The 22,449-nt window shown below is 45.6% G+C and overlaps 1 protein-coding gene across 1 annotated transcript in view; it reads left to right on the plus strand.

Moving 5' to 3' along the window:
* Nucleotides 1-802: 802 nt before the first annotated feature.
* The window catches only part of CDC7 (cell division cycle 7), an 83,042-nt gene continuing 61,395 nt past the window's right edge, over nucleotides 803-22,449 (plus strand). Inside the window, exons 1-4 of the mRNA XM_069737553.1 lie at nucleotides 803-900; nucleotides 15,192-15,266; nucleotides 16,305-16,440; nucleotides 18,249-18,342. Of these exons, the coding sequence (XP_069593654.1) occupies nucleotides 879-900; nucleotides 15,192-15,266; nucleotides 16,305-16,440; nucleotides 18,249-18,342 (327 nt within the window). The 5' untranslated portion in view covers nucleotides 803-878. The remainder of the gene's footprint in view (nucleotides 901-15,191; nucleotides 15,267-16,304; nucleotides 16,441-18,248; nucleotides 18,343-22,449) is intronic.

Genomic DNA, 22,449 nt, shown 5'->3' on the forward strand with positions numbered 1-22,449 from the left:
TTGCAGTTGTCGTAAAGCTGCGGCTACTTGAGCATATCTTGAGTAGGCCGAAAATACTCAATTAGGACACGAGCATGCTCGTATAACACCTTATCTGAGCAGCAGCCTGAGAAGAACCAGGTAGAAAACAGCATCCGTGCAGACACTGTGTGCGACTGGCCGGCTCAGGCATTGTCGGTGCGCTCACTCTACTCATGCGAGAGCATTGTCGGTGCGCTCACTCTACTCATGCGAGGGCATTGTCGGTGCGCTCACTCTACTCATGCGAGAGCATTGTCGGTGCGCTCACTCTACTCATGCGAGACCAGTCAGGTGCCACCAAAAATGCAACTTGACGGGACGAAATGGTGCAAAGGGCACTTGGCCACATCCAGGAGCATCTTTTTTTCAGGCACCTTACGACTGAGGTACGGCTAATCTTCTACCACACTGGGCAGCTAGACTCTACATTTGGGGAGACTGTTAAGTTGCTCATTTTACAAACACTTTGCAATGTTAACCATTGTTGAGACAACAGTCCTCAAATAACAACATGTCACACTACGGAGCACAGCCCCTGCCAGAGCCTAAGCGCTCAGCTACCTGTCAGTCAGCCGCGCAGCGAAAATATACCTCAGAAATTATGCTACACAACAGACGCCTCTTATAACTGATCCAGCCCACCAATCAGCGCTGTCCAATCACAAGTACAGGAAGCGTTGAACGCTCTGATTGGAACAGACAAACGCTTCTCAGGTAATACATCCAATCAAAGCTCAGTTTTCGAAGAACGTCCCGCCCCTCTCTGAAAGGCGGGATGTTTCTATATTGCAGCGACCGCGGACGGGTCGTGTTTGCCGCCATTATTCTGTGAGGCTGTGAGCGCTATACTGGGGAAGATGGCGGGGGAGGATGCCACAGGTGAGAAGAAGCAGGACTTATATATTGTAGTCTCAGATACGGGGTGTATGAGACGTGTGATGGTTACACTGCAGGAATACAGCCTGTAGTGACGTCACTGCGGGGCTCTGCTCATATCTACACCGGTTTGGGCTTATACTGGGGGACATGGTGCTCCCCGGACCTGTGGGGTCACGTCCCCCGCCAGCGTCCGGGATCTTCTAACCATTATGCTGATTATTATTATTTCATTAACTCTTGTCTTGCCGATGTTTTCCTATTCTTCGTACATGTGCAGGTGTGACTCTGTTCTAACTGCAATAAACTGTATTAAAAGGGGGTTTTCCAGGACTAACAGACCTAAATTGCTATTACTCACCATGTGCTGCTGCCCCTGGGCATTGTTTACAAGCTGCATCAGTTATGTGACCACTGCAGCCAGTCGCTGTGCCAGTGTTGTCATGTAACCACTAAGCCCAAGGATGGGCAGCAGTGGTCACAATCACTATTGATGCTAAGCAGGACGTAAAGCAGATTTATTATTTTTGCACAGTATGAACCTACAGGTATGAAAAAACGACTTAATGGGATATTCCCATATTTAACCCCTTAAGCCCCGAGGGTGGTTTGCACGTTAATGACCGGGCCAATTTTTACAATTCTGACCACTGTCCCTTTATGAGGTTATAACTCTGGAACGCTTCAAGGGATCTTGGCGATTCTGACATTGTTTTCTCGTGACATATTGTACTTCATTTTAGTAGTAACATTTATTCGATATAACTTGCGTTTATTTGTGAAAAAAACGGAAATTTGGCGAAAATTTTGAAAATTTCGCAATTTTCCAACTTTAAATTTTTATGCCCTTAAATCACAGAGATATGTCACGCAAAATACTTAATAAGTAACATTTCCCACATGTCTCCTTTACATCAGCACAATTTTGGAACCAAAATTTTTTTTTGTTAGGGAGTTATAAGGGTTCAAAGTTGACCAGCAATTTCTCATTTTTACAACACCATTTTTTTTTAGGGACCACATCTCATTTGATGTCATTTTGAGGGGTCTATATGATAGAAAATACCCAAGTGTGACACCATTCTAAAAACTGCACCCCTCAAGGTGCTCAAAACCACATTCAAGAAGTTTATTAACCCTTCAGGGGTTTCACAGGAATTTTTGGAATGTTTAAATAAAAATGAATATTTAACTTTTTTTCACACAAAATTTATTTCAGCTCCAATTTGTTTTATTTTACCAAGGGTAACAGGATAAAATGGATGCCAAACATTGTTGTACAATCTGTACTGAGTACGCTGATACCCCATATGTGGGGGTAAACCACTGTTTGGGCGCATGGCAGAGCTCGGAAGGGAAGGAGCGCCATTTGACTTTTAAATGCAAAATTGACAGGAATTGAGATGGGACACCATGTTGCGTTTGGAGAGCCACTGATGTGCCTAAACATTGAAACCCCCCACAAGTGACACCATTTTGGAAAGTAGACACCCTAAGGAACTTATCTAGATGTGTGGTGACCACTTTGACCCACCAATTGCTTCACAGAAGTTTATAATGCAGAGCCGTAAAAATAAAAAATCATATTTTTTCACAAAAATGATCTTTTCGCCCCCAATTTTTTATTTTCCCAAGAGTAAGAGAAGAAATTGAACCTCAAAAATTGTTGGCCAATTTGTCCTGAGTACGCTGATACCCCGTATATGGGTGTAAACCATTGTTTGGGCGTATGGCAGAGCTCGGAAGGGAAGGAGCGCCATTTTACTTTTCAATGCAAAATTGACTGGAATTGAGATGGGATGCCATGTTGCGTTTGGAGAGCCCCTGATGTGCCTAAACATTGAAATCCCCACAAGTGACACCATTTTGGAAAGTAGACCCCTTAAGGAACTTATCTAGAGGTGTGGTGAGCACTTTGACCCAACAAGTGCTTCACAGAAGTTTATAATGCAGAGCCGTAAAAATAAAAAATATTTTTTCACAAAAATAATCTTTTCGCCACCAATTTTTTATTTTCCCAAGGGTAAGAGAAGAAATTAGACCACAAAAGTTGTTGTGCAATTTGTCCTGAGTGCGACGATACCCCATATGTGGGGGTAAACCACTGTTTGGGCGCATGGCAGAGCTCGGAAGGAAAGGAGCGCCATTTGACTTTTCAATGCAAAATTGACTGGAATTGAGATGGGACGCCATGTTGCGTTTGGAGAGCCCCTGATGTGCCTAAACATTGGAACCCCTCACAAGTGACACCATTTTGAAAAGTAGACCCCTTAAGGAACTTATCTAGATGTGTGGTGAGCACTTTGACCCAACAAGTGCTTCACAGAAGTTTATAATGCAGAGCCGTAAAAATAAAAAATCTTATTTTTTCACAAAAATGATCTTTTCGCCCCCAATTTTTTATTTTCCCAAGGGTAAGAGAAGAAATTAGACCACAAAAGTTGTTGTGCAATTTGTCCTGAGTGCGACGATACCCCATATGTGGGGGTAAACCACTTTTCTCTGATCGCCCATGACGGCACCACGGAGAGAGGGGATCCGCCCACCAAGGACAGGAAACCTACGGATAAAAAGGCGGTACCACTCTCCTGCATCAGTTGGTTTCCTGTCCTTGATGGGAGACCTACGGACTTACCAGTCGTCGTTGGAATTCCGGGGCCAACCAGTCCGATTCAGGCAGCTGGGGTCCCTCTGCCTCGGCTAGGGTGGTGACCCGAAGCGCCACCGCTGGGAGCCAGTGGGCCGACAGGGTGTGCGGGGGAGGTGACAAGGAGTTCGCGGTCACCTCCCCAGGTAAGATGCAGCAGCGGCAACATCCAGGGGGGTCCCTCTGTGGTTGCGGGAGGTGCGGCGTGGCCCTCCCCTAGCACGCGTCAGCCTGCACACTGCACGCCATCGGGTATGCAGAGCCACGCAGTAGGGTCTGCATAGGACCGGGGGGCCGGTCAGCTGCGCCATATCTGCACTCCGGGCGGCCATCCTGTGAGTACGGCGCATGCCAGGAGTTGCGCTGGTCTCGCGAGACGCTGGGCTGGATCTGCGCAGGCGTCGGCGTTCGGCGCTCCTCGCCGTCGGCTGAGCGCTACTGCGCAGGCGTCGCCAAAAGATAGGTCGCTTGGGCGTTCCAAAGGCGCCGCAGAAGCGTCTGCGCAGGCGTCGCCAAAGGATAGGTCGCTTGGGCGTTCCAAAGGCGCCGCAGAAGCGTCTGCGCAGGCGCTCCTCGCCGTCGGTTAAGCGCTACTGCGCAGGCGCCGGGGAAAGCGACGGGAGCTTTAAAAATGGGGGATTTACTTCCTCTCAGCGGCTCTGCAGTTTATCAGCAAGAGCCTTAGGAGCTACTAAGCGTCGCAGCATCAGGAGCCAGCGTTATTAGCAGCAGACCAGCAGCAGTATGAGCGACCCGGCGTCTCCCCTGCCTGGATCACCTCCACCTACAGCATCGCCTCAGCAGCAGCAAAAAAGGCGACAGCAGAAAAGTTACCAGGACACCGGCAAAGAACGCCAAAGGTCTCAACACAGCAAGGAGTCCAGCACGGCGTCGGGGGAAAAAGCCAGAGGCTGAGAATCCCCAACCGGTATTTATGGGTCCTGGAGGTGGTAAGTTGATCTTCGTGAAAGTTAGAGACAGTAAGATTATTATTTGTCTCTTTTAGGGGAGGAAAAGCGTAGGCAAAACAAAGCACAAAGCCTGTGCCATCTGTAAAGAGGATCTTCCACCCGCATGGGAAAAGCAGCTATGCAATTCCTGCATACAGCAAACAGTATCTGAAAGCCTGCCTGGGTTTGCAACAGATCTTAAAAACCTGATTAAAGAACAGGTGGAAGACACCTTTAGATCCCTTAAAAGGGGAAAAAAACGGAGAAGGACCAGACACAGGTCCCCGTCCCCAGTCTCTAAATCTGACAGCGATAGTGCGAGTTCAGCATCCTCCGACTCCTCCTCCTTATCCTCATCATCCACTTCTTCCTCAGGAGGTCACAATTGTTTCCCGCTAGAGGACACTGATGGCCTCATAAAGGCAGTGAGGAGTACTATGGGAATAGTAGACCCCCACCCCAAAAAGTCAGCACAAGACATCATGTTTGGGGGATTAGAACAAAAAAAGAGGAGAGCTTTTCCGCTTAACGAAGCAATTGCAGCGTTAATTAAAAAGGAATGGAAAAAACCCATGAAAAAGACTCTCCTAACCCCGAAAAGGAAATACCCCTTCGAGGATGAATCCTGTTCCTTCTGGGAAAAAGCTCCCAAATTAGATGTAGCAATAGCCAAAGCATCAAAGAAATTCGCTCTCCCGTTTGAGGACATGGGGGTCCTAAAAGACCCTATGGACAAGAAGGCGGACGCCTTCCTCAAGGGCTCTTGGGAGTCAGCGGGAGGAGGCCTGAAACCAGCAGTGGCAGCAGCTTGCACATCCCGCTCCCTAATGATCTGGTTAAATCAACTAGAGGGTCAATTAAAAGGGAAAACCTCCCGAGACTCGATGCTGAAAACATTACCTGTAATAAGGGGAGCGGCGGCTTTTCTGGCTGACGCCTCAGCAGACTCTATCAGGTTAGCCGCCAGGTCAGCAGTGTTCGCCAATGCGGCCAGGCGTGCCCTCTGGCTTAAAAATTGGCCTGGCGATCTGCAAACAAAAACAAAACTATGTACTATCCCCTGCGAAGGGGAGTTTTTGTTCGGTTCCACATTAGATGACATCCTGGAAAAAGCCGGGGACAAGAAAAAGTCTTTTCCCTCCCTTGGTCTCCCCTCTTACCGGAAGCCCTTTCGGAACAAGAGGTTTTTCCGCAAGAACCCTGGGAGAGGCCAGGGAAAGTGGGAGGATAAGAGGAACAAAAACAAGGGGTTCATCTTTAACAAAAACCCCACTGATAACAAGAAACCTTCTCAATGAAGGTTCGCCCCAGGTGGGAGGGAGGTTATCTCTCTTTCTTCCAGCCTGGAAAAAGATTACCTCCAGTCAATGGATTCTGAACATTATAGAATCAGGCCTGAGGCTGACATTCAAAAGATGCCCCCGTCCCTCTTTTATGATGACATCCATAAGATCTTCGGCAGAAGAACAGCTGGCTCTGGAAAACGAGGTCATCGAGTTAGTAAAAAAGGGTGTACTCCTGGAGGTTCCCCCACAAGAAAGAGGGCAAGGGTACTATTCCCCTCTATTCCTGAGGAAGAAACCAGACGGTTCCTTCAGGACTATTATAAATCTAAAGAAACTAAACGATTACCTGGAGATTCAAGCATTCAAAATGGAAACGATAAAGTCATCTATCAAGATGTTGTTTCCCCAATGCTTCATGGTGGTCCTGGACTTAAAGGACGCATATTATCACGTCCCAATACACAAAGATCACCAGAGATTCCTCAGGATGGCAGTTCACATCAGGGGAGTCCTAAAACACTTCCAGTTTTCAGCTCTACCATTTGGTCTTGCCATAGCTCCGAGGATTTTCACAAAGCTGATAGCGGAGGTAATGGCTCACCTCAGAGAAGAAAATACCCTAATCGTTCCATATCTGGACGATTTCTTGGTGATAGGCTCCTCCCCGCAACATTGCGAGGATCAACTGGCAATAGTGATGCATTCTTTGAAGGAATTGGGCTGGCTAATAAACATGGGAAAGTCCAGACTAATGCCTTCTCAGGTCCAGGAGTACCTGGGTCTCACTCTAGACTCCAAAAAGATGGAATGTCGTCTCCCGGAGTACAAGATACAAAAACTAAAAAGTTTAGTATCGAGAACCCAATCTCTCCCCTCCATAACACTCCGTCAGGCCATGTCCCTCTTAGGCTCTATGACCTCTTGCATCCCTGCAGTCCAGTGGGCCCAATTACATTCAAGAGAACTTCAATGGCAGATATTATCGGAGCAAATCCATCTAGGAGGGCATTTAGACGGGCAGTTGACTTTATCTCCTCGCACCAATCACTCTCTAACATGGTGGAAATCGCAGGAAAATCTTTCCCAGGGAGTCCCGTGGGTAATTCAGATCTCGAAAGTCCTGACTACGGATGCAAGCCCTTCAGGGTGGGGGGCTCATCTGGGCGACCTAGTAACCCAGGGCACTTGGTCTCCATCCACAGTCAACAAATCCTCCAACATGAAGGAGCTCCTTGCAGTAAAATTTGCCCTTCAGGAATTCTTGGGGGTCCTTCACTCTCACCATGTAAGAGTAATGTCGGACAATCGGGTGGTAGTATCTTACCTAAATCACCAGGGGGGCACCCGTTCCAAAAATCTAATGGAGGTGACCAATTCAATCCTGCAAATAGCCGAGAGCAACCTCTTATCCCTAACAAGCTTACACATAAGGGGAGTGGACAACTACAAAGCAGACTTCCTCAGCCGGTCCAGTCTAAAACAGGGGGAATGGGAACTAAATCAGGCGATATTCACCCAGATCACAGAAAGATGGGGCGTTCCCAAAATAGATCTCTTTGCGAGTCATCTAAACAAAAAAGTAACCTCTTTTTGCTCCCTATCTCCCCTGGGGAACCCAGTAGCTGTGGACGCCTTCCTGATATCTTGGGGTCACCATCTGGTATATGCCTTCCCTCCTCTTATTCTGATTCCAGCAGTGCTGAGGAAGATTCGGGAGGACGGGGCGCTGGTCATCTTAATTGCCCCGTTCTGGCCGAAGAGGCCTTGGTTCTCATGGATGAGGAAGTTATCAATATCAGTCCCTTGGGTATTACCAGACCTCCAAGATCTGTTGTCACAGGGCCCAGTCTGTCATCCGCAGGTCAAGAACTTGCACTTGACAGCTTGGCTCTTGAAAGGAAATTACTAGAAAGCAGGGGGTTCTCTCCGGGCTTGATCTCAACTCTGTTACAAAGTAGGAAGCCTGTTACAACAAGACAGTATGGCAAGATATGGAAAAAGTTTCTGTCATCATCAGGTGCAAAAATAGGGAAAGAAATTCCCCTTAATTCCATATTAGAGTTCCTACAAAACGGGTTGGAGATGGGTTTAGCCACTAACACCCTAAAAGTTCACGTGGCAGCTTTGGGAGCCCTATTCAACTTTGATTTAGCCTCAAATAGGTGGGTCGCTAGATTCATCAGGGCGGCAGGAAGATCAAGGCCTCTTCCAGTAAAAGTTGTTCCTCAATGGGACTTAAACTTGGTCCTTAAAGCCCTGACTAATTCTCCATTTGAGCCATTACACGAATCTACAATAAAAAATCTATCCCTCAAAACAGCTCTATTAGTCGCCCTCACTTCGGCCCGCAGGGTTAGCGATTTACAGGCTCTCTCAGCTAACCCTCCCTACACACAATTCCTAGAGGATAGGGTCATTTTAAAAACAGACCCAGCATATCTCCCAAAAGTGGCTTCAAAATTTCACAGGTCTCAAGAGATATCTCTCCCCTCCTTCTGTCCCAATCCTAAAAATAAGGAGGAACAAACATTACATACACTAGATGTAAGAAGATGTCTCTTACACTACCTAGAAGTCACTAGAGAGAGTAGGGAGGATTCCTCTCTGTTTGTGTGTTTCCAGGGTCCCCGGAAGGGGAAAAAAGCATCTAAAGCCACCATAGCAAGATGGATCACGGACGCCATCAGTCTATCATACTCAGCAAGTGGGATGTCTGTTCCCGGGGAGATTAAGGCTCACTCAACAAGAGCAGTAGCGACTTCCTGGGCGGAGAAGGCCGGAGCTTCCATAGACCAGATATGTAGAGCTGCTACCTGGTCCTCACCATCCACATTCTATAGGCACTATAGATTGGACCTAATCTCCTCTTCAGACCTTACTTTTGGTAAAAGGGTTCTGGAGGCGGTTGTCCCTCCCTGAATGTACTATCTATGCAATTCTCTCCGTGGTGCCGTCATGGGCGATCAGAGAAAAATATAGTTCTTACCGATAACGGTATTTCTCTGAGCCCATGACGGCACCCGTACATTCCCTCCCTTCACTTATGGGTGCACACATCAAATTAGTGCCATAGTCTATTTATAGTCTTTAAACACGCGGTATCTCGTTATGATAAACAGTTAAAATTTAACAAATGTTTAGTAGTCTCCCATCGTTCTCTATGTAAAACAACTGATGCAGGAGAGTGGTACCGCCTTTTTATCCGTAGGTTTCCTGTCCTTGGTGGGCGGATCCCCTCTCTCCGTGGTGCCGTCATGGGCTCAGAGAAATACCGTTATCGGTAAGAACTATATTTTTTGGGTGCATAGCAGAGCTCGGAAGGGAAGGAGCGCCATTTGACTTTTCAATGCAAAATTGACTGGAATTAAGATGGGACGCCATGTTGGTTTGGAGAGCCCCTGATGTGCCTAAACATTAAAAACCCCCACAAGTGACACCATTTTGGAAACTAGACCCTCTAAGGAACTTATCTAGATGTATTTTGAGAGCTTTGAACCCCCAAGTGTTTCACTACAGTTTATAACGCAGAGCCGTTAAAATAAATTTATTTTTTTTTCGCAAAAATTTTTTAGCCCCCAGTTTTGTATTTTCACAAGGGTAACATAATAAATTGGACCCCAAAAGTTGTTGTCCAATTTGTCCTGAGTACGCTGATACCCCATATGTGGGGGGGAACCACTGTTTGGGCGCATGGCAGAGCTCGGAAGGGAAGGAGCGCCATTTGGAATGCAGACTTAGATGGATTGGTCTGCAGGAGTCACGTTGCATTTGCAGAGCCCCTGATGTACCCAAACAGTACAAACCCCCCACAAGTGACCCCATATTAGAAACTAGACCTCCCATGGAACTTATCTAGATGTGTTGTGAGAACTTTGAACCCCTAAGTGTTTCACTACAGTTTATAACGCAGACCCGTGAAAATAAAAATTCTTTTTTTTTTTCACAAAAATGATTTTTTAGCCCCCAGCTTTGTATTTTTACAAGGGTAACAGAATAAATTGGACCCCAAAAGTTGTTGTTCAATTTGTCCTGAGTACGCTGATACCCCATATGTGGGGGGGAACCACTGTTTGGGCTCATGGCAGAGCTCGGAAGGGAAGGAGCGCCATTTGGAATGCAGACTTAGATGGATTGGTCTGCAGGCGTCACGTTGCATTTGCAGAGCCCCTGATGTACCCAAACAGTAGAAACCACCCACAAGTGACCCCATATTGGAAACTAGACCTCCCATGGAACTTATCTAGATGTGTTGTGAAAACTTTGAACCCCCAAGTGTTTCACTACAGTTTACAACGCAGAGCCGTGAAAATAAAAATCCTTTTTTTTCCCACAAAAATGATTTTTAGCCCCCCAAATTTTTATTTTCCCAAGGATAACAAGAGAACTTGGACCCAAAAAGTTGTTGTCCAATTTGTCTCGAGTACGCTGATACCCCATATGTTGGGGTAAACCCCTGTTTGGGCGCACGGGAGAGCTCGGAAGTGAAGGAGCACTGTTTTACTTTTTCAATGCAGAATTGGCTGGAATTGAGATCGGACGCCATGTCGCGTTTGGAGAGCCCCTGATGTGTCTAAACGGTGGAAACCCCCCAATTATAAATGAAACCCTAATCCAAACGCACCACTAACCCTAATCCCAACTGTAACCCTAACCACACACCTAACCCAGACACACCCCTAATTCTAATCCCAACCCTAATCCCAACCGTAAATGTAATCCAAACCCTAACCCTAGCCCCAACCCTAGCCCTAACCCTAACCCTAACCGGAAAATGGAAATAAATACATTTTTTTTAATTTTATTATTTTTCCCTAAGGCTAGGTTCACATTGCGTTAGGGAAATCCGTTTAGCACTAGCGGATTGCGCTAACACAATGTCTTTTTAGGTGTCGTGTTTAGTGGTCGCGTTAACGTCCCCGCTCTGGAAGATCGGGGATCGGACCTCGGGCGCGCCGCGGACGCTGCAAGCAGCGTCTGAGGCGCGCCACAAAAGAATGGCACCTTGCTAGCGCGAGCCGAAAATGGCACGCTCTAGCGATGCGCTACACCTGAAAATCACATTGCTGTCAATGGTTGTGCTAACGGACCCGTTGCACGGCGTTAATTGTGACATTTTCGCCGTGCAACGCTGTCCGTTAGCGTTAACCCATTAACGCAATGTGAACCTAGCCTAACTAAGGGGGTGATGAAGGGGGGTTTGATTTACTTTTATAGCGAGTTTTTTAGCGGATTTTTATGATTGGCAGCCGTCACACACTAAAAGACGCTTTTTATAGCAAAAAAGTTTTTGCGTCTCCACATTTTGAGACCTATAATTTTTCCATATTTTGGTCCACAGAGTCATGTGAGGTCTTGTTTTTTGCGGGACGAGTTGACGTTTTTATCGGTTACATTTTCGGACACGTGACAGTTTTTGATCGCTTTTTATTCCGATTTTTTTGTGAGGCAGAATGACCAAAAACCAGCTATTCATGAATTTCTTTTGGGGGAGGCGTTTATACCGTTCCGCGTTTGGTAAAATTGATGAAGCAGTTTTATTCTTCGGGTCAGTACGATTACAGCGACACCTCATTTATATCATTTTTTTTATGTTTTGGCGCTTTTATACGATAAAAGCTATTTTATAGAAAAAATAATTATTTTGGCATCGCTTTATTCAGAGGACTATAACTTTTTTATTTTTTTGGTTATGATGCTATATGGCGGCTCGTTTTTTGCGGGACAAGATGACGTTTTCAGAGGTAACATGGTTATTTATATCCGTCTTTTTGATCGCGTGTTATTCCACTCTTTGTTCAGCGTTATGATAATAAAGCGTTGTTTTTTGGCTCGTTTTTTTTTTTTTTTCTTACGGTGTTCACTGAAGGGGTTAACTAGTGGGCCGGTTTTATAGGTCGGGTCGTTACGGACGCGGCGATACTAAATATGTGTACTTTTATTGTTTTTTTGTTTTTTTTTTATGTAAAGAAATGTATTTATGGGAATAATATTTTTTTTTTCTGCTTTATTTAGGAATTTTTTTTTATTTTTTTTTTTACAAGTGTGGAAATTTTTTTTTTTACTTTTTCACTTTGTCCCAGGGGGGGACATCACAGATCACCGATCTGACAGTGTGCACAGCACTCTATCAGATCGGTGATCTGACATACAGCCGGGCAGGATTAGAGCTGCAGCTGCAGCCTGATCCTGACCCGGAAGTGCTCCCTGCAGGACCCGGATGCAGCCCGGCGGCCATTTTGGATCCGGGGACTGCAGGGAGAGGACGCTCGGTACACGGTGAGCACATCACCGTGTACCGATCGTCTCAGGGAAGCCCGCAGGGAGCCCCCTCCCTGCGCGATGCTTCCCTGCACCGCCGGCACACCGCGATCATCTTTGATCGCGGTGTGCCGGGGGTTAATGTGCCGGGAGCGGTCCGTGACCGCTCCTGGCACATAGTGCCGGATGTCAGCTGCGATAGGCAGCTGACACCCGGCCGCGATCGGCCGCGCTCCCCCCGTGAGCGCGGCCGATCGCATATGACGTACTATCCCGTCACTGGGAATTAAGTCCCAGGTCACCTGGACGGGATAGTACGTCATATGGGATTAAGGGGTTAAAAGTTATCGCTTATCCTGAGGACTGACTCCGATGTTCCCCTTCTGAATGCAGCATTGGCCGGAGTTGTATAAACATATCGGAACCCAAAATATAAAAGGACCATATTTATGGGGAATACTCTTCAAAGAGCCATATAGAAATCTTACGAAAAAAAACAAGAGCCTAAATTCCCAAATATAACTGAATCGTATACAAATAATCACTAATGCCATGTGGTTCGTTTTTTAGAAAAGGTATAAATACAATTTTATTTATGTTACAACACAGTAAACAACACAGGCAGTAAATTCGTGCAAAGATAAAAACAAGATCACTGGACAAGTATAACAGAGATGATGCATACAGGTGGTGACCGATTATCCATATAGCTCGGGCTATACTAATAATATCAATTGTATACTCACTAACGATGGTAGAAAGCCCGAGTAAAAATATTGAAAAATGGGTAAGCAAACCATAAGATGTACCCTCCCAAAGGATGTACTATAGTAGTATCGTAAATAACCTGAATGTGAAGTTAATTGAGTACGTACACCCATAAGGGAAGAGGTTAAAGTGCTGTGCATATGCAACCAAAATATATCTTACCCATGGGATAATAACAGTCACCACAAGATACCCCAACGTGCGTTTTGCTGCTTCTTCAGGGGGCAGTGTGTAAGTGGCCGGAGTTGTGTACTCGCTCATTCTCTGCGGCTGGTAGAGGAAGCGGAGCACGACCATAGCTTTATCTGGTACGACTGTAGAGTATTAATGTTGTGGTGCATACATCTGCCCACCGCAGGTCAAACCCCACCCCACTGATCACCTATGGATAGATCGTTCCTATAGATGGGAATAAACCTTTTAATCTGGCAATGAAAATGCTGTAAGCTGGAACAGGTGGATCCTGTTGGAAGAAGTAGGGATTCACATCCACACAGTGCTAGTGTGTTGTGCATAGTGCCTGCAAAAATTTGCACCATGTGTGGGTTTTGTTGCAGAAAAGCTGCTAATTTACCTTTAGACATCGACCTATGCATCCATAAAGCAAATCTGCGTATACAGCCCACCTGAGGATGCTTTTATTTAACTAATTCTTTTAGCTGGGGGGGGACTTCATAGGTGATCTTTCAGACGTCCATGATCCTCGGCTCCCATCGCAATGCACGGACTGGCCGGAGGTCTTGACAGTTTCATAGAAATAAATATGAAGCTGTAACATTTGGGTGGGAAATGCGTGGCCAGTCAATGCATTGTGTTCCAAGATTGGACTGATGATCAGAGATTTCCGAAAGAGCACTAAGGGCTTCTTCGTATGTTACATTGCTTTCAACCCTTGTGTTTTTGCCAATGAAAAAAGCCATGTTTTACTGCATCAGCAAAGTGAATAAGATTTCTGACATCTTTCACACGTTGCTTATTTTTTCCTTGCAGATTTGAAGCAGTTTCTTATCGACAGCTTGACAATTTTCAGGAATTTTGCAGCATTGCCCATTCATTCAAATACATAGTAACATAGTAAGCAAGGCCGAAAAAAGACATTGTCCTTCCAATTTAGCCTATATTCCAATAATAAACCTTTTTCTTGCCAAGAGACAGATTCTTGATGCAGAAATGTTGGCTACAAATACTTATAGGGAGCCTGTCATGGAAGGAAAATGCTATTAATCTGCAGGTTAATTATATTCTAAAACTGTGAGTTCACCGCACTAAAAGTCTGGCTGCCAGCTGCGCAATGTAGCAGCGGCACAGAACGAACTTCGGTCATGTGACTGCTGTCAGTCGTTTGTAGCCCTATCCTGAATGGGTTCTCTGCTGTGGACAATCCATACTTGTTTGAAAGGTCTCTTAATAATAAGCTAATCCTAAAATAACTCCCTGCTAGGACCCCCAGCAATCAGCTGTTCTTTATGCAGAGACCTGACTGTTCAATTTCTCAACAGTGGTAAAAAAGGATAAATGAAATAAAACAAAAAAGCCCCTGAACAGAGGATGCCTATTAATTTCCATAAGTGTCTCAGAAAATTAGTTTTAGTACCATATATACTTGAGTATAAGCCCAGACCCCTCATTTTGCCACAAAAAGCTGGGAAAACGTATTGAACTGAGTATAAGCCTAGGGTGGGAAATGCAGCAGCTACTGGTAAATTTCAAAAATAAAAATGGATACCAATAAAAGTAAAATTAATTGAGACATCAGTAGGGTAAATGTTTTTGAATATCCATATTGAATATGGAGCCCCATATAATGCTCCATACAGTTCATAATGGGGCCCCATAAGATGCTCCATACAAAATACGCTCCATAAAGTTCATGATGAGCCCCATAAGATGCTCCATATTAAAATATGCCCCATATAATGCTCCATAAAGTTCATGATGAGCCCCATAAGATGCTCCATATTAAAATATGCCCCATATAATGCTGCTTAAAGGGTTAATGATGGCCTCATAAGATGCTCCATAAAAGTTAATGGCCCCATAAGATGCTCCATAGAATAATATGCCCCATATAATGTTCCATAGAATAATATGCCCGATATGCTGCTCCATAAAGGTTGATGGCCCCATAAGAGGCTCTATAGAATAATATGCCCCATATAATGCTCCATAAAGTTCATGATGAGCCCCATAAGATGCTCCATATTAAAATATGCCCCATATAATGCCCCCCCCCGTGACAATGACTCAAGTATAATTCAAGAGGGGCACTTCCAGACGTAAATGGCCTGAAAATCTCGGCTTATGCTCGAGTATATACGGTAACTATTATCCTATTATTTAGTCAAAGCAAAACTCTTCAGTAATTACATCTTGTTTTACTTGCAGAAGAAATTGAGTATCTCTATGCATCTGTTCCACAAATCCGCAATATCTTCTATGTTACCCAAAAAATTGGAGAGGGTAAGTCTAAATGTGTAGTTTAGGTGGTGTTTAATTCATGTTCTGTTAGGCTGTGTGCACACGTTGCTGATTTTTCGCTATAAAAACGCTATAATAAAATCGCAAAAAAACAGCATACATTAAGCATCCCATCATTTAGAATTAATTCCGCAATTTTTGTGCACATGATGCGTTTTTTTCCGCGAAAAAAACACATCACGGTACAAAAAAGCAGCATGTTCATTAATTTTGCAGATTTCCCACTATATATAATGCATTGGGAAATGTCTGGAAAAATCCGCAAAAAAAAACGCGCAAAAAACGCATGCAGATTTCTTGCAGAAAATTTCAGGTTTTTCTCAGGAAATTTCTGCAGGAAATCCTGAACGTGTGCACGTAGCCTTATGTCATGGAGGTGGTTTAAGAGCCGAGTCCTCTGCATACAGGGCAGGTGTTGACTGTGTAAGTACTCACTGCATCTGTGCCTATAAGGAAGTTCTTCATGGCTACCAGCTTTGGTGAAGGGACATTGAGGCGCTTAGTGATATCGCTACAAAACCTCATGTTCATCCTCCTCCCCAATCTTATCTTTGCATGCTCATGCAGGGTGAGTGGTCGGTAACACTGTCACTGATCTCGTAAGCAATAGAGATGAACAAATGTGTTTTAAAAAATAAATATTTGAGTATCCGTGGCTGCATGTCTCACAGCTGTTCGATAGCTGCAACACATTCAGGAATTTCCTAGCAAACAGGCAATCCCTGCATGTGTTGTGACTGTCACAGCCACGACACGTGCAGCTGCTGCACAGAACTGCTGATTATCGGGAGCGAACCAGGTTCCCGATGCAGCTATTTGGTTAGCGCTATAGCTATTCGCATAAGCACTTATCCAAAGCTATTGCATCAACCCTAATAAGCAACTGTTTGGAGGGAGCTGGTAAAATGCTGGTTGTTTTGTCTGCACTAATTTGATTGAAAATTGCCTAAATAAGACTACAGTTTATGTATAAACCGTGCAGTAATATAACTAGTAATACCTTGCCTTTTCTATCCATAGGTACATTTAGTTCAGTTTATTTAGCTTTTGCACAACTTAAGTCGGGAATTCAACAGAAATTTGCTTTAAAACATTTGATACCGACAAGTCACCCAGCGCGAATAGCAGCAGAACTGCAGTGCCTTACAGTGGCAGGGTATGTAATTTCATAGAAATGTGCTATGGGTTTTAAAGGGTAGCAAGGGATTATAAAAATAAGGCTACTTTTTTTTTTTTTTTTTTTCTTCCCCCGGGAACACTTGCATTTGTCCATGGATTTGTTGTGTGGTATTGCATCTCAACCCTGCAGTGTAAATGTATTGTTCACACTCTACTTGGCATCCGAGAGATATCTGTGATGCGTGGAAACATTGAACATGTTACCTATGAGCTAGAGTCCATCCAAATATGCGGCCGTGCTCAAGTTATTTAATGAATCTGATGTTATATCACTTAAAGGAAACCTGTCACCATCAAATGCAGTCCAAACTGCAGGCAGCATATTATAGAGCAGGGGGAGCTGAGTAGATTGATATAATTTTGTGAGAAAAGATTCAGTATAACTCGTGTTTTAATCATTTAAGCCTTGGCTCGTTCTGGGAGTTTTGCACCAGTGGGCGGTCCTATCAGTGACGGCTTTCTAAGTATAACTATGCATACAGAGATAACTGTCAATGACAGAACCGCCCACTGGACCAAAAATCCCAGAACGATCAGAGGATTAAATTATGAAAACACAGTTCATGTTGAACCTTTTCTAACAATACCATATAGCAATCTACTGTGCTTCTACTGCTCTATAAAACGGTGCCTACAGATTGGACTGCAATTTTTGGTGACCGGTTCCCTTTAACCTCTTAGGCCATGTTCACACAGTGCGTTTTTTTCTGCGGAACCGCAGCGTTTTTGCCGCTGCGGTTCCGCAGCTGTTTTCCATGCAGGGTACAGTACAATGTACCCTATGGAAAACAGGAACCACTGTGCACATGATGCGGGAATCGGGAAAAAAAGCCGCGCTGAATAGCCGCGGTAAAAAAGTACCATGTCACTTCTTTTTTCGGAGCCGCAGCGGTTCTGCACCCATAGACCTCCATTGTGAGGTCAAACCCGCAGTAAAACCCGCAGATCAAAAATATATCTGCGGGTTTTATTGCGGTTTGTGGTGCCGAACCGCTGCAGCAGGAAGTGCGGGGAAGCGGGCGGAAGTGCGTGGGCGGAGTGTGGCTGCCCCGATCCCACCCCCCCATGCTCCGATGCCCCCCTCCCCGTGCTCCGATGCATCCCCCCCCCCCCCCCCCCGTGCCCTAATCTCCCCCCCCCCCCCGTGCCCTAATCTCCCCCCCTTATACTTACCCGGCCTCCCGGTGTCCGTCCGGCCGTCTTCTCCCTGGGCGCCGCCATCTTGCAAAATGGCGGGCGCATGCGCGGTGCGCCCGCCGAATCTGCCGGCCGGCAGATTCGTTCCAAAGTGCAGTTTGATCACTGAGATAGGTTATATCTCAGTGATCAAAATAAAGAAAATAGTAAATGACACCCCCCCCTCCCCCCCCCCCCCCCCCCGTCACTCCCATAGGTAGGGACAATAAAAAAATTAAGAATTTTTTTTTTTTTTTTTTTCCTCCCACTAAGGTTAGAATAGGGGTAGGGTATTTTCAGCCATTTTAACCCTAAAAAACTTCCTAGAAAACACACAGACTCTGCATAGAAAACTGCATCAAAAAAGCACCAAAAAAAGGACCTGCGTTTTCTGCAAAGAGCTGCGGTTTCAGTCCTGAAAAAAAAAGGATGGAAATCAGGAACGTGTGAACATACCCTTACAAGGCTTTTATTTTTAAACATTGCATATTTCCTAAAACTTGCCTGTGTAATTTTGCCTCTAAATATTCTTTCAATTTAAAATAAGCTGTCTGTTCAACTGTAATGTTGGTTTCATGCGTCACTTTAATTTATATTTTGCTTTCTCAGTGGTGAAGACAATGTTATGGGGGTAAAATACTGCTTTAGGAAAAACGATCACGTGGTTATTGTTATGCCTTATTTGGAGCATGATTATTTTCCGGTAAGATTCATTTTGTCCATATACCTCTATAACTAAATATTGCAATTGTGTAGTTATACTGTGGTTGAATAATTAAAACTTGTCTGGGACTAAGCAAACCGTGACCGTTCTGTTGGGTAGGCCATCAGAATTGGATCGGTTGGCATCCTAGACCCGGTGCCCCTACCAACCAGCTGAAATCTGCCCTGGCAATTACCAGGTATATTGAGCGGTTGGCTTCGGCCCCATACATCGCTTATATCTAGCAACCTCCAGAACAGATTTCATGTGATCATCAAGGGTGCCGGATTTTGGTTTACTATCAGTTTCCTATTGATGGCTTGTCTTGCTGATAGAAAAACTGATATTTAGTTCCAGGGTTCCTTGTACATTCTGAAGGGCATCACGCTTGTGTGGTGGGACTGCACCTTTTAAATGTTTTTTGTTTTTTTACTGTATTTTATAGTCACCGTAAGAAACTTGAAGCTGTGATCGTCTGTTCACTTGTACTCTACATAGCAGTGCATCAGCATTGCTATCTCTTGCTAAAATCAGGATCTCCTATGACCCCCAGCAACGAGCTAGCTTTCCTAGGAAGATTGTAATGACAGGCATGGGGGGTCATTAGCAAGCCGAACCTCAGATGCCATTTCAACACGCAATCACATCGCGTGTGCACCAATGTGCGGGTGGAAGCGACCTCTTGCTGGTGCTTGTTACATGCCGCTGTCAGAGATTCCAGCATTGAGACGCATACCCTGGATTTGTGTCATAGAAACTCTCATGTCATAAGTAGTGATGAGCGAGTATACTTGTTGCTCTGAGATTTTCGTTGCCGCAGTTGAATGATTTACATCTCTTAGCCAGCATAAGTACACGTGGGGGTTGCCTGGTTGCTAGGGAATCCCCACATGTACTTTTGCTGACTAAGGCTACGTTCACACTAGCGTTGCGCCGCCCTGCGTCGGCGACGCAACGCACGCAAAAACGCGCGCGTCGTTTTTTGACCAAAATCAGACGCACAGAAAATGCAACTTGTTGCATTTTCTTGCGTCCGACGCTAGCGTCGGAAACGACGCAAGTGTCGAAAAACGCCACCCTAAAAACGCACGCGTCCCCTATGTTAAACATAGGGGTGCGTCGCCGGCGCAACAGCGACGCACATTGGCGGAACGCCAATGTGAACGTAGCCTTAGAGATGTAAATCATTCAGCTGAGGTGATGAAAGCTAAATCTCTGAGCACTAAAAAATACTCTGAGGACACCCGAGCATGCTCGGGAAATCTCGAGTAACGAGTATATTCGCTCATCACTAGTCATAAGTTGATCCACATATTAGCCTTGCAGCGCTCGGACATGACTTCCTGACATGTACACTATTGCTGTGGATTAATTGTAGAGATGGACGAATCCGAACACCTATTTTTCGGGCACGGACTTCACCTTGAAGTCCATGTTACTGTTTGGGTTCGGCCCCCCTGAACACCGGTTGTTGGTCGTGCTGTCATGTGCATGACCGCATGGCAAACACCGCTTCTGATCGGCAGTAAAATCCTCCCCACCAGTCAGATAGCCATGGTTCCCATGCTGTCAAATGACGGCGTGAGCCATCGGTTAAGAACAGAGGTATAAAGTTTACCGCCGGACATTGGTGTCAGCTGATGGGATTACTGCTTCCATCAGCTGACACCTGCTGCCGCTAATAACTGTGAGAGCAGGAGTGGCTGATGGGAGTATTTATCAGCCTGTGTGGTAAATAGATAATTAAAAAAAGAAAAAACAATGTGGGTGCCCCTGTATGTTTGATAATCAGCCAGTCAAAACTGACAGCTGGGGGTTGCAACCGTAAGCTTCAGCAAGGCTCGTTATCTGGAATTGAGGGTTCCCCACTACGATATCGTTAAAGGGAATCTGTCACCCCCAAAATCGAAGATGAGCTAAGGCTACTTTCACACTAGCGTCGGAATCTCCCCGTCGCAATGCGTCGGGCAGATATTCCGACGCTAGCGTTTGACGCACTGCACAACGGGTGCAGCGGATGCATTTCTCCGGCGCATCCGCTGCCCCATTGTGAGGTGCGGGGAGGTGGGGGGCGGAGTTGAGCGGTCGGAAAAAACGTTACATTTAATGTTTTTTGCTCCCGTCGGTCCGCCACAACACAGCGCAACCGTCGCACGACGGTTGCGACGTGTGGCAAAGCGTCGCTAATGTTAATCTATGGGGCAAAAACGCATCCTGCAAACAACTTTGCAGGATGCGTTTTTTGCCATAAACGACGCATTGCGACGTCTGGCAAAAAAACGCCAGTGTGAAAGTAGCCTTAGCCCACCAGCATCGGGGGTTTATCTACAGCAGGGGTCCCCAACGCCAGGCCTAGAGGGCCACCAACAGTGCAGATTTTCAGGATTTCTTTAATATTACATCGGTGGTAATGTGATCATCTGCACAGGTGATGATTCCAACCCCTGTGCAATACTAAGGAAATCCTGAAAACCTGCACTGTTGGCGGCTCTCGAGGCCTGGAGTTGGGGACCACTGATCTACAGCGTTCTGTAATGCTGTAGATAAGCCCCCAATGTATCCTGAAAGATGAGAAAAAGAGGTTATATTATACTCACCCAGGGGCGGTCCCGCTGCGGTCCGGTCCGATGTCCTGTCCGGGTCCTCCCATCTTCTTACGATGACAACCTCTTGTATTAACGCTCCAGCGCTGGCATACTTTGTCTGCCCTGTTGAGGGCAGAGCAAAGTACTGCAGTGCGCAGGCGCCGGGTCTCTGACCTTTCCCGATGCCTGCGCATTGCAGTACTTTGCTTTGCCCTCAACAGGGCAGACAAAGTACGCCAGAGCCGCAGCGTGAAGACAAGAAGAGGACGTCATCCTATGAAGAGAGGACGCCCATCAAACTGGACCACCCCCCAGGTGAGAATAATCTAACCTCTTTTTCTCATCTTTCAGGATACATCGGGGGCTTATCTACTCTTTAAATAAATAAATTAAACAGACATGGAGTCCCTCCATTTTTGACAACCAGCCTTGCTAAAGCAGACAGCGGTAAGGGGTGTATTCTCAAGCTGGTAAGGGGCCATATGTCTTTCCCCCCCCCCCCCAGCCTAAAAATAGCATCCCACAGCCTCCCACAAAAGGCATATCTACTAGATGAGCCATTTCTGGCACTTTTTCCGGCTCTTCACACTTGCCTTTTAGTGTTTGCAATTGGGGTTCCTATTTATGGGGTTGATGTCACCTTTGTATGGTCAGGTGACATCAAGCTCACAGCTTAGTAATGGAGAGGTGTCTGAGACACCTATCCATTACTAATCCTATAGTTATATTGTAAATAAAGACACAACAAGAATAAAGTCATTTATTTGAAATAAAACAAAACACACTTTTACTTTTTTTTAATTTAAAAATGACAAACACCGTTATACTTGCCTAGCACCCATTACATTAAATCCCTTGTCCCATGTACTAAAATAAAAAAAACAATATGACTCGCCTATCTGTCATTCTGTCCCATGCCTTAATCCATGTCTGGGGATAAATAGCTTTCAACCTGGACGGTGCCAAGATGCAACCGTCCAGGCTAAGAGCTGCTGCGAGTGCAGCGTCAGTGACCATCGAGGATACTGACTGTCACTGAGGCTGCGTTCCCAGCTGGGCGAGGGAACTGCGGTGACCTCTGTGAGATCACTGCAAGCACAGTGAGAAAAAGTCTCATGGTGCAGAGGCAAGTTCACCGCAGTTTAAATTCACAGCAGTGAAATTCTCCCGGTGGACTCATTTCTGCACAGTTTGACTTTTTCTTACTGTGATAGCAGGTATCTCATCGAGGTCACCGCAGTTCATTGGCCCGACTGGGAACGCAGCCTCAGTGACCGTCGGTAAAATCTATGTCAACGCAATTAACTGATGCTCAGCTCGCAGGAGCTCATTCATCAGTGGTTCTCAGCCTGTACGGTCACATCTTGGCACCGTCCAGGTTGAAAGCTATTTATCTTCAGACATGGATTACGGCGGGGGACAGAACGACAGACAGGTGAGGGATATTGTGGGGGTTTTTTTTTGTTTTGTTTTCTTACAGGAGACAAGGGATTCAATGGAGTGGGATAGGTGATTATACCGG

The sequence above is a fragment of the Ranitomeya imitator genome, chromosome 8, assembly GCF_032444005.1.
Source record: "Ranitomeya imitator isolate aRanImi1 chromosome 8, aRanImi1.pri, whole genome shotgun sequence".
Classification (NCBI taxonomy): Eukaryota; Metazoa; Chordata; class Amphibia; order Anura; family Dendrobatidae; genus Ranitomeya; species Ranitomeya imitator.